Source organism: Apodemus sylvaticus, chromosome 5 (genome assembly GCF_947179515.1).
Source record: "Apodemus sylvaticus chromosome 5, mApoSyl1.1, whole genome shotgun sequence".
NCBI classification, from domain to species: domain Eukaryota; kingdom Metazoa; phylum Chordata; class Mammalia; order Rodentia; family Muridae; genus Apodemus; species Apodemus sylvaticus.
This window is the reverse complement of record NC_067476.1, coordinates 136103005-136114529: the sequence shown is the minus strand read 5'-3', so window position 1 is coordinate 136114529 and position 11525 is coordinate 136103005. Positions and strand designations below refer to the sequence as shown.

At 42.3% G+C, this 11525-nt stretch overlaps 1 protein-coding gene across 1 annotated transcript; it reads right to left on the bottom strand.

Annotated features, from left to right (window-relative positions):
- Positions 1–513: 513 nt before the first annotated feature.
- LOC127684956 (sperm motility kinase X-like) lies at positions 514–2050 on the bottom strand. Its single transcript, XM_052181710.1, has 2 exons — positions 986–2050; positions 514–642 (listed from the first exon to the last, which is right to left on the bottom strand). The coding sequence occupies exons 1-2, from the start codon at positions 2048–2050 to the stop codon at positions 514–516; spliced, it is 1194 nt and encodes a 397-aa protein (XP_052037670.1).
- Positions 2051–11525: the final 9475 nt, after the last annotated feature.

Here is an 11525-nt window from a genome sequence, read left to right as displayed (position 1 = left end):
CCTAACATTGGGCCACTATCCTCTGCTATCTACATGTAGGTCAAGTTTTGGAGGACTCCTCATAGGAGGAAGGACAGGATGGAATTTTTTTCCCCAGCCTGATAGATCCAATGTCACCACCGCCCTCAACGTGCATGCTGGTATATGTTAAGGGAAGGAGGAACTAGAGAGTGTATCCTTTCCAATCACACCCCACCTACTTGTATCAGCCTGTGTCTCTGAAGCACTTTTCATCGACTGGCACTATTTCACTATTTCCCACGGGGAGGCAGCAACACAAGCTCCTAAAGGCATTGGAAACCCTCTTCTTCAGGCCCCTCCAGACCTGCATTCTCAGTGGCATTCTGGGCACAGGCTGGGACCTCCTTCGGAGCTGCTCCTGATGGTATGTTTTGCTGGAGGATGAGCTACTCTCTTGGAGGGATTCAGTGCCTATGTTCTCTTCCTGGAATTTCGCACTGGGGAACGGTCTCCTGATTGTGGAACCCCAAGACCATGTGCTGCTACTTGTGCCTATGTTCTCTTCCTGGAATTTTGCACTGGGGAAGGGGCTCCTGGTTGTGGACCCCCAAGATGATGAGCTGCTACTTTTGTCTGTAGACTCAGCACTCTCACTGGCCACATCTTGCGTGTTGTCAAAAGCTGAGGATTGTGAGGATGTGAACAGTGAGTATGTCGTTCCTGACGACGTGGTTGTTATTTTTATTGTTGTTGTTGTTGTTGTTGTCATCGTCGTCGTCGTCATTAACTTCCTTTTCCCTGATGAAGTGGTGGAATTGCTGATGCCCTCCTTCTCTCTGAATCTTCCCTTTCCAATGTGAGGCATAAGCCATCGCAGTGGCGAGGTGTTGTCCATGAAGCTACAGTCATGGCAAGAAAGGCTGGGAGGCACACTATGCCTCCTCTTACAGCCTTTCCTCCCATCTCCAAGCAGCTTAGAGCGTGTGTGTGAAGGGACTATGGAAAGGCTATGGGCACTGTTTACCCTTCTCAACGTCACATTAATGTTGGCAGCTTTTGTAGGGTCCAGTAAACCACCATGGCCTCCATCATGATAAAACTGGGGCTGCCAGATAGACTTCTGTTTTATAATCAAGTATGTCGCCATGGCTGGACTATACTTCTGTTCCCTTAAAGCATCTCTGAGTTCTTTAATCTTGCACCCCATCTGAAACATTGCAAATGCAATGTTTGGGTCTGGGTCTCTGGGAATTTCCTCTGAGGATCTCAATTTGTCTTGATCATGGCACAGCCATGGGTGTGTCAATATTTCATTTATGGATGGCCTCATTGTGGGGTCTTTTGTCATTAATCCCTTTAATAGGTCTTGAATCTCTGGTGACAGATGATATGGAATCCAGCAGCTCCTGTATAGGATTTCATACTTTAACTCAGAGAGCACTGTCTCTGTGAAGGGAAGGTGGCCCACGACTAAATAATATAATACGATTCCCATGCTCCATATGTCGGTTGCAAGGACATTATACTCCTTTTTATCCAAGACTTCAGGAGCACAATATTGTACTGTGCCACAAAAGCCTTTACACTTTTCCCCAGCAGCCAGTCTTTTGCTTAAGCCAAAGTCAATGAGTTTCACATGCCCCTCCCTATCCAATAGGATGTTCTCAGCCTTGATGTCTCGGTGGGCAATATTCTGACTGTGGATATAGTGGACGGCCAAAGACAGTTCCCTAAATATGCTGCGTGCCTCTTCCTCATCCAGACGCCCACACTTGCTGATGTGTTTCCTCAGAGTTCCCCGGGATGCGTATTCCATCACCAGATAGGTTTTATACCTTCTTTCTATAACCTGGAAAAGCTGTATTATGTTTCTGTGATGTAAGCGTTTCATAATATCAATCTCGGACTTTACTAGAAAGTCTATACTTGGGCCCCTTTTCAATATCTTGATGGCTACCATGGTCTGGGTCATAAGGTGGACAGCCACTTTGACTTGGGCAAAGGACCCTTGATCTAGGGTACCCAGGATATAGTAATGATGTGCCAGGGTGTTCCCTTCATGGCAACTGGACTCCAGCTCCCTCGACATCATCACACTTCCCTTCTCTTGGTCAGAGTCACCAGGAGCTACAGCAAGTAAAAATGGCAGGGAAAACAAATTAGCATTCCTTTTGAGAAAGTCACAAAAGAGATTCTGAGATTAAAAGTCACAGACACCTCCACAGACAAGTCTTGCTCTGCCTCAAGGACAGAGGGAAACCAGAACAAAGCAAAGACAAACACAGAGGATGGAAAGAAGGAAGAAGGCTCAGAGCAGAAAGAGAGCAAGGGTGATGGAGGACAACATTTTAGCCAGGAGAACAAGGATCCCCATTTCAAAGGACAGAACACTGACAAGCTTACCTGAGGCATCCATTATGAAGTGAAAGCCCTGAGCTAAGGGCCACACTTGAACATCAAGATAGCTTTACCCAGTAATGTGTGGGATGCAACTTGCCCCACTAGACAAACACAGTATCTACATGGGATGGCGGCAACAGACACACAGCACCTATGAATAAGAATGAAAATTTGTCAGGTTTTTTTTTCAAGAAATGAATGTACTTAAAGGCCATTTTGTTATACAGAATACCGTAGCCCAACAGAGACAAATACCACAAGTTTTTCCTTATATGCAGCACACTGGTTGTTTTCAGCTGGATTAAAGGAAACGGAAACTATGAGGGGACTGGAGGATGAGAGGCAGGCTGAGATAGAGAGTAACAGAAAGTGACAAAGTCAAAAGAGAAGTCAGGTAAAGAAATATGGATGGTGGCCAAGAAACCATTCAGGTTTCTTCCCACATTTCATCACAGGATTCCAGAGGAAGGCAAATCTTTGAGTTTGAGGCTACCCTGGTCTACACAGAAAGTTCCAAATTGGCCAAGACCATACAAACAACCCCAATCCCCAAAGACCAAGAAAACACAGCAAACTAAAGAAGGGAAGATAAAGGAAGAAGGGAAGGGGAAAGGAAGGAAGAAAAATACATGGATGTTAATCCAGAAAGGAAAATGAAAATAATCAAACAAACAAACAAACAAACAGGAAGGCAAAGCTGTAAACAAAGCCCCCAAATGAACAACGTCACATAAACAGAAATCCAGACCTCTGAGTTCATGGAAAGTAAACAGCAGGAAAGAACTCACTCTGTGGAAGTGTAGCTGATGTTCAATGTCAAAATCCAAACAATCACCGAAGTCCAAATCTGAGTCAACCACCAAGTCCCGCAGTTCACCACCAAACAGCTCACTGCACAGAAGGACACAAAACAGCCCAGACAGTGCATTATATGGTCAGATCTTGGACATTCCTCACAATGGCTGTCTGTGACATCAGAGCATTAGTTACCAATCAGAGCATTAGTGACCATTCAGAACTGGCACAACCCACAGTGATTTTCCTCATTCCTTAGTACCAAGGGGCTCTGTCTGTTACTGTTTATTTCACTGAGAGCAAGCACTTGACAAGAGACACCTTAAGGGAGGGTTTTATTTAGACTCATGCTATGAGGGGCTTGTTGGGGCTCCCCCACTGGGGATTTTGTCTCATGTCAAAAAGAATGTTTTAGATGGGGTAGATACATCTCTCTCTCTCTCTCTCTCTCTATCTATCTATCTATCTATCTATCTATCTATCTATCTCTATCTCTATCTCTGCCTCTCTCTGTCCCTCTCTCCCTCTCTCCCTCCACTGACCCCTTTCCCTCCCTCCCTCCTTAACTCTCCCTCACCTGCTCCTCTCCCATTTCTTCTCCCTCTCTTTCCTCCCCCATTTCTCTGAGTTTGAATGAGTTTATGTTTTTATGCACATGAATTTGTGTATTTTCACCCAGTTGTGTAAAAGTACAGCAAAGTTCACATAGATTTGTGGGCAAGTAAACATTCAGGATAGGGGGTTCTCTGTTCTGTATGAGTAGTCAAGGCTTATATTGGATTTCTTAGTAGGCACAGATTTCTAAGGGTGGATATTTCCAAGGTTAAGATTGCTGGAATTTCATGTCCCGGTCTTCTGGATTTCAGAAATTGGAAGTTTTTCTGCTCAGGAACTGGTGGGTTTTTAGATTGGTGATTACTCAGCTTTGTTATTGGGGGTATTTTTGTTTGTTTATGTATTTCTTTCAGCATGTTTTTTTCTACATATGGTCCATTGGTTAGGCTGGGAAGACTTTCAGACCACAGGTTGCTTTGGCTTAGGTTCTAGGGCACATGAAGCTCTTCAGGAAGGGTGGAAAGGACATTCTGCCCTCATGGCAGCCCCTGAGGTGGCACCTAGTGTTGATGGCAGGCAGAGTCTGTAGTAAGTGCCACTGCCATGTTGTTTCCTGCTGAGGTACCTCACAGTGGTCACAGGCTGAGGCAGAAAAGGAGGTGCAGAGGCCTTGGCAGCTTCTCAGCTGTATCTCAAGTTGTAACCTCACAGAATGGGGACAGGGAATGATAACAACTGCACACTACTCAGGATCTACAATCTTAACACAGTGTAATAAAGCTTAAAATTGACAGTAAATCAATCTGAAATGTACAAACTCCTGGAAAAAACTGACTAATTATAGGTTCAATGAAGGAATCAGATAAATATTGTTAAATGTGACAAAATAAAATTCCACCATAGAATACCCAGTGAGACACTCTGAAAGTAGTTCTAGGAGGGCAATAGATACCTGTAAATGCTAATATTAAAAAAAATCACAAAAAAACAATTTTTTAGTTTAATGATGAAACAATAATTTGAAACAAACAATTCAAGCCTAGTTGTATGAAATTATGACAATAAGAGCAAAAATCAATGAAAAACAAAGCATACATTACAAAGGATCAACAAACTTCAGAGCTGGTTCTTTCAGAAGATATACAAGAATGCCTGAGCCTAGGCCCAATTATTGTATAAGAGAAGGCCAAAATCAACAGAATCAAAAATGAACAGAAAAATGTTATGGTAGAAACCAAAAATTTTATATTTTTGTTTTAGAAAATCCTTTAAAAACATGTACTCCATTAATCTTGAAATTAAGAAAAGATGCATAATCATATCATGATAATTAAACAAAGAGGCCAAAAACCTAACTAACCACACGTGAGATAAACATTCCAGAAAAACAAGGGAGAGGAGGAGGAAGTTGAGGGGGAGTAGGAAGAGGAGGAGAGATGAAAAAATAAAATAAAGGAAGGAAAGTAGGATGAAAGAAGGAAAGGAAAGAAAAAAAAAGGAAGACACAAACAAACAAACAATAATAAAAAAATTCTCCATAAAGTACTTGCAAACAAAATCTAGACATATATCACAAAGGTGGTGCTGACTTGCCACCATGCTGCCTTGAACAACCTGAATGTGAGGATGGTTAAATATAAGCAAGTCTCTAATGTAATATGCCACATTAGTGAACTTAATTATTCAAATCATATCATGTAAGCAGAAGCAGAATAAAGTTTTGATAAATCCATTATGCACTCATGATAAACATCTTAGTAGAATGGAGAGCCAAAGGAACCATACTTCAGCTAAGTAAAAAGATATATATCAAAAATCACAGCCAACATCGTCTGAAATAGAGAAAAGATTGAATCAATCCCTCTGAATTCAGTAATGGGACAGGGATGTCCAGTACTCCCAAACATTGTCAATAGCACTTGCTATCTTTACTGTTTTCAAAGTACAGCTGAGGCAATAAGCAAGAGAAGGAATTTAAAGGCATACAATCAGGAAAGAGGGTATCCACCTTTCTCCATTTACAGTGGACATGCTGCTAGACATTAGAGTTCCCAAGAATTTGTAAAGAAAACTTCTAGAAATGACAAATTCAGCAATGTGGCAGCATAGAGATCAATATGCATAAATCAATAGTTTTATATATAATATATATATATATATATATATATATATATATATACGAAACATAAAAAATGAGAGATCATGGGCATACACCATGTCACTACAGACCCACAGAAAATAAAATACATGCGAATAAACAACAAAGAAATGAAGGTAATCTACAATGGAAGCTTTAAACTCTGAAGAAAGAGATAAAGACATTGTAATACAACTAGATTGGCAAAATGATTATTATACCAAATGAATGAATATTATATGAGAACTTTTTATGCATTTGATTCAACATCAATCAAAATCCTCATCTTATTCTCCATAGAAAGATCATAAAATGAACCTAACATTTATATGGAACTAAAAAAGACCCGAAAATACAAATATAACCAGAAACAATAAGAAAAATGTTGGGGGAAATACCATTCCATACCTTATGATGTATTACAGAGGCATAATAATAGGATCAATATGGTCCTGATACATAAAATATCAAATAAACAAATTCAAAGGTCACTGCATATTCTAAGGAAATTTCACCAACAAGCAAAAATGTTTTTTTTTAATTTTTATTTAATGTTTCATTTTACTTACTCGTTTTATGTACTTCTCACTGGTCCCCTCCTGGCCACTCCCTCGCAACACCCTTTCCTATCTCCCTCCCCTTCTCTGAGTCAGTGGGATGGGGGGCACCTCTCATTATCCCCCTACCCTTGTACATCAAGACTCTAGGAAGCTATGTACATCCTCTCCTACTGAGGCCAGGGAGCGCAACACAACTAGAACATATCCCACATACAGGAAGCAGCTCTTGGGGATAGCTCCCACTCTAGTTGTTTGGGACCCACAAGAGGACCAAGCTGCATATCTGTTACATACTTGTGGGAAGGCCTAGATCTACCTCTGTGTGTTCTTTCCTCTCTGAGAGCCCCAGAGGGTACAGGTCAGTTGATTCACTCAGTTTTCCTTTGGAGTTCTCATTTCCTTAGGGGCCCCAGTCCTTCTTCCTTTTTTCTCATAAGAGTCCACAAGCTAAGAGTCACCCCAAGATACTTTATACTGTTTGTGGCTATTGTGAAGGGGGTCATTTCCCTAATTTCTTTCTCAGCCTGCTTATCCTTTGAGTATAGGAAGGCCACTGATTTGCTCGAGTTGATTTTATAACCTGCCACTTTGCTGAAGTTGTTTATCAGCTGTAGGAGCTCTCTAGTGGAGTTTTTTGGGCCACTTAGGTAGACTATCATGTCGTCTGCAAATAATGATAGTTTGACTTCTTCCTTTCCAATTTGTATCCCTTTGACCTCCTTATGTTGTCGAATTGCCTGAGCTAGTACCTCAAGTACAATATTGAAAAGATAAGGAGAAAGGGGGCAGCCTTGTCTGGTCCCTGATTTCAGTGGGATTGCTTCAAGTTTCTCTCCATTTAGTTTGATGCTGGCTACTGGTTTGCTGTATATTGCTTTTACTATGTTCAGGTATGTGCCTTGAATTCCTGTTCTCTCCAAGACTTTAAGCATGAAAGGATGCTGAATTTTGTCAAATGCTTTTTCAGCATTCAATGAAATGACCATGTGGTTTTGTTCTTTGAGTTTGTTTATGTAGTGGATTGATTTTTTGTATGGTTCTCTTTGTTTCTACTTGATTGATTTCGGCCCTGAATTTGATGATTTCCTGCCTTCTACTCCTCCTGGGCAAAATAGCTTCTTTTTGTTCTAGGGCTTTCAGGTGTGTCATTAAGCTGGTAATGTATGCTCTCTCCATTTTCTTTTTGTAGGCACTCAGGGCTATGAGTTTTCCTCTTAGCACTGCTTTCATTGTGTCCCATAGATTTGGGTATGTTGTGTTTTCATTTTCATTGTGTTCTAAAAAGTCTTTAATTTCTTTCTTTATTTCTTCCTTGACCAAGGTATCATTGAGTAGAGTATTGTTCAGTTTCCACGTGTATGTGGATTTTCTGTTGTTTCTGTTGCAATTGAAGACCACTTTTACTCCATAGTGATGAGATAGGAGGCATGGGATTAGTTCTATCTTCTTATATTTGTTGAGGTCTGTCTTGTGACCAATTATATGGTCGATTTTGGAGAAGGTACCATGAGGTGCTGAGAAAAAGGTATATTCTTTTGTTTTAGGAGAGAATGTTCTATATATATCTGTTAAATCTAATTGCTCCAAAGCTTCAATTAGTTTCATTGCGTCCCTGTTTAGTTTCTGTTTTCCTGATCAGTCCATTGAGGAAAGAGCAGTGTTGAAGTCACCCACAATTATTGTGTTAGGTGCAATGTGTGCTTTTAGTTTTAATAAAGTTTCTTTTACGAAAGAGGGTGCCCTTGCGTTTGGGGCATAGATGTTCAGGATTGACTTCCAGCCTTTTACTCTAAGGTAGTGTTTGTCTTTGACCCTGAGGTGTGTTTCCTGTAAGCAGCAAAATGTAGGGTCCTGTTTACGTATCCATTCAGTTAGTCTGTGTCTTTTTATTGGGGCATTAAGTCCATTGATGTTAAGAGATATTAAGGAATAGTGATTGTTACTTCCTATCATTTTTGACGTTATTTTTTAAATTTGAATGCTTAACTTCTTTTGGGTTTGATGAAAGGTTACTATCTTGCTTTTTCCAGGGTGAAGTTTCCCTCCTTGTATTGGTGTTGTCCTCCTATTATCCTTTTTAGGGCTGGGTTTGTGGATAGATATTGGGTAAACTTGGTTTTGTCATGAAATATCTTAGTTTCTCCATCTATGGTGATTTAGAGTTTTGCTGGATATAGTAGTTTTGGTTGGCATTTGTGTTCTCTTAGAGTCTGCATGAGATCTGCCCAGGACCTTCTAGCCTTCATAGTCTCAGGTGAAAAGTCTGCTGTGATTCTGATAGGTCTTCCTTTATATGTTACCTGGCCTTTTTCTCTTACTGCCTTTAGTATTCTTTCTTTGTTTAGAACATTTGGTGTTTTGATTATTATGTGACGGGAAGTATTTCTGTTCTGGTCCAGTCTGTTTGGAGTTCTGTAGGCTTCTTGTATATTCATGGGCATCTCTCTCTTTAGGTTAGGGAAGTTTTCTTCCATAATTTTATTGAAGATATTTGCTGGCCCTTTAAGTTGTAAATCTTCACTCTCATCTATGCCTATAATCCTTAGGTTTGGTCTTCTCATTGTGTCCTGGATTTCCTGGATATTTTGGGTTACAAGCTTTTTGCATTTTGCATTTTCTTTAACTGTTGAGTCCATGGTTTCTATGGAATCTTCAGCATCTGAGATTCTTTCTTCTATCTCTTGTATTATGTTGTTGATATTTGCATCTCTGTCCCCCGATTTCTTCCCAAGGCTTTCTATCTCCAAAGTTGTCTCCCTTTGAGTTTTCTTAGTTGTTTCTACTTCTGATTTTAGATACTGGATGGTTTTGCTTAGCTCCTTCACTTGCTTGTTTGTGCTTTCCTGTAATTCTTTAAGAGATTTTTGTGTTTCCTCTTTCATGACCTCAGCCTGTTGACCAAAGTTCTCCTGTATTTCTTTAAGTGTTTTTTGCATTTCCTCCTTGTTGGCTTTTGTATTCTCCTGGATTTCTTTCAATGATTTTTGTGTTTCCCTTGCAAGGGCTTCTAACTTTTGATCCATTTTCTCCTGAATTTCTTTAAGTATGTCCTTCATGTGTTCCTGTACCAGCATCATGACCAGTGATTTTTAAATCCAAATCTTGTTTTACTGGTGTGATGGGGTATCCAGGACATGTTGGTAGAGGAGAATTGGGTTCAGATGTTACCATATTGCCTTGATTTCTGTTAGTGACGTTCCTGCATTTGCCTTTTGCCATCTAGTTCTCACTGGTGTTAGTTTGTCTTGTCAGTGCTGGACTCACCAGTGCAAGCTGCCCCTTCCCAGTTGGCCTCTGGTGCACAGCTTACCTCCTGCACTGCTTGTAGACAGGGTGCTGCTGCCCAGGCTGTTCAGATCCCAAAGCATGCACCCGAAGGCTCCCGCTGGGGCCCGCTGGATTCACTGGAGCACACTGACTTCTCCCAGCTGGACGCCCGGAAGCCCAGCTAGCCTCTTGCAGGACTTGGAGATGTGGTGCGGCCGCCCAGGCTGATCTGGATCCGGAAGTGGAGAGAGTTGAGCTGAGGGCTTCCGCCTGAGGCCTTGCCCTAGATTGTGTCTGTCGACCAGATGGAGTCCGTGTGCACCCCCAGGGAGTGCAGACGGTGTATGCTGCTGTGACATCCCCTGTGTTCCGCTCACTCCGCTGGGCAGCCGATCCTCCAACCGGGCTGGCACACACAAGGTTAGCCTGGCCGCCCAGTCCCTGAGTCCAGGCAAAAGCCTGGGAGGCCAAGGTCCAAGCAAAGTTCCCCTAGGGCTATGACTGTTAATTGAGTCCGCCAGGTGACTAGGATGGTGGGCGTGCGCGCCCGCACTCCCTGAAAGCGCAGGGAGAGTCTGCTGTGCTAACAACCTCCTGGACGGGTTGACTCACAGATGGCCCACCAAGCTGCCCAGTTCTTGGGGTCAGTCCTGTGCCTTTTGGGGCCTAGACCCCTGCTTTGTTAGCCTCAGGCTATGCCTGTTACAGGTCTGCCCGCCAGAGCTCTCTGTTGTCCTTCAGGCAAAATGGCGGCGTGCGCGCAGGCCTGGGCAAAAAACCTCCTGGCTGGGTTGGCACCCCGATGGCCCCCCGACCAGCCCAGGGCCTGGGTGCAGGCCAACGCCCATCGGGCTCAGACCACCGCGGTGTTGGCCTCGGATTATGTTTGTGTACCTCAGTCTGTCCGATCCCTGGAGTCCGAAACCAAGATGGATGCACCTCTCCTGACTGGTGGGAGGCCGAGTTCTGAAGTGGCTTCCGTGCAGGAAAGGCGCCGCACAACTGCAGCTGCTTGCCGCCTGGCTGGTCAGCGAAGGTCAGTGGTCGTGGGCGCAGGGCATAACTGGACCCTGTGTCGCCTTGGTTCCACTGCTGATGGCCCTTCAGCTGGACCAGCCACTGCTGCACTGCCGCCGCCGCTGCCGCCGCCGCCACCGGAAGCTAGTTCGATCTTCTTATATTTGTTGAGGTCTGTCTTGTGACCAATTATATGGTCAATTTTGGAGAAGGTGCTGAGAAAAAGGTATATTCTTTTGTTTTATGATAGAATATTCTATATATATCTGTTAAATCTAATTGGTCCAAAGCGTCAATTAGTTTCACTGTGTCCCTGTTCAGTTTCTGTTTTACTGATCAGTCCATTGAGGAAAGTGTGGTGTTGAAGTCACCCACAATTATTGTGTTAGGTGCAATGTGTGCTTTGAGCTTTAATAAAGTTTCTTTAATGAATGAGGGTGCCCTTGAGCATAGATGTTCAGGATTGAGAGTTCTTCTTGTTGTATTTTTCTTTGACCAACAAGAAGTGTCCCTCAGAGTCTCTTTTGATGACTTTGGGTTGAAAGTCAATTTTATCTGATATTAGAATGGCTACTCCAGCTTTTTTCCTGAGACCATTTGCTTGTAAAATTGTCTTCCAGCCTTTTACTCTAAGGTAGTGTTTGTCTTTGAGCCTGAGGTGTTTACTGTATGCAGCAAAATGTAGGGTCCTGTTTACGTATCCAGTCAGTTAATCTGTGTCTTTTTATTGGGGGCATTGAGTCCATTGATGTTAAGAGATATTAAAGAATAGTGATTATTACTTCCTGTCATTTTTTATGTTATTTTTTAAATTTGATTGGTTAACTTCTTTT

What these genes read in the sequence shown, in the direction of transcription:
- LOC127684956 (XM_052181710.1), bottom strand. Translation starts at nt 2,050, where the DNA reads ATGTCGAGGGAGCTGGAGTCCAGTTGCCATGAAGGGAACACCCTGGCA. An exon ending in TTAATGTGACGTTGAGAAGG is followed by an intron (nt 643 to 985) that starts GTAAACAGTGCC and finishes CACAATCCTCAG; the next exon opens with CTTTTGACAACACGCAAGAT.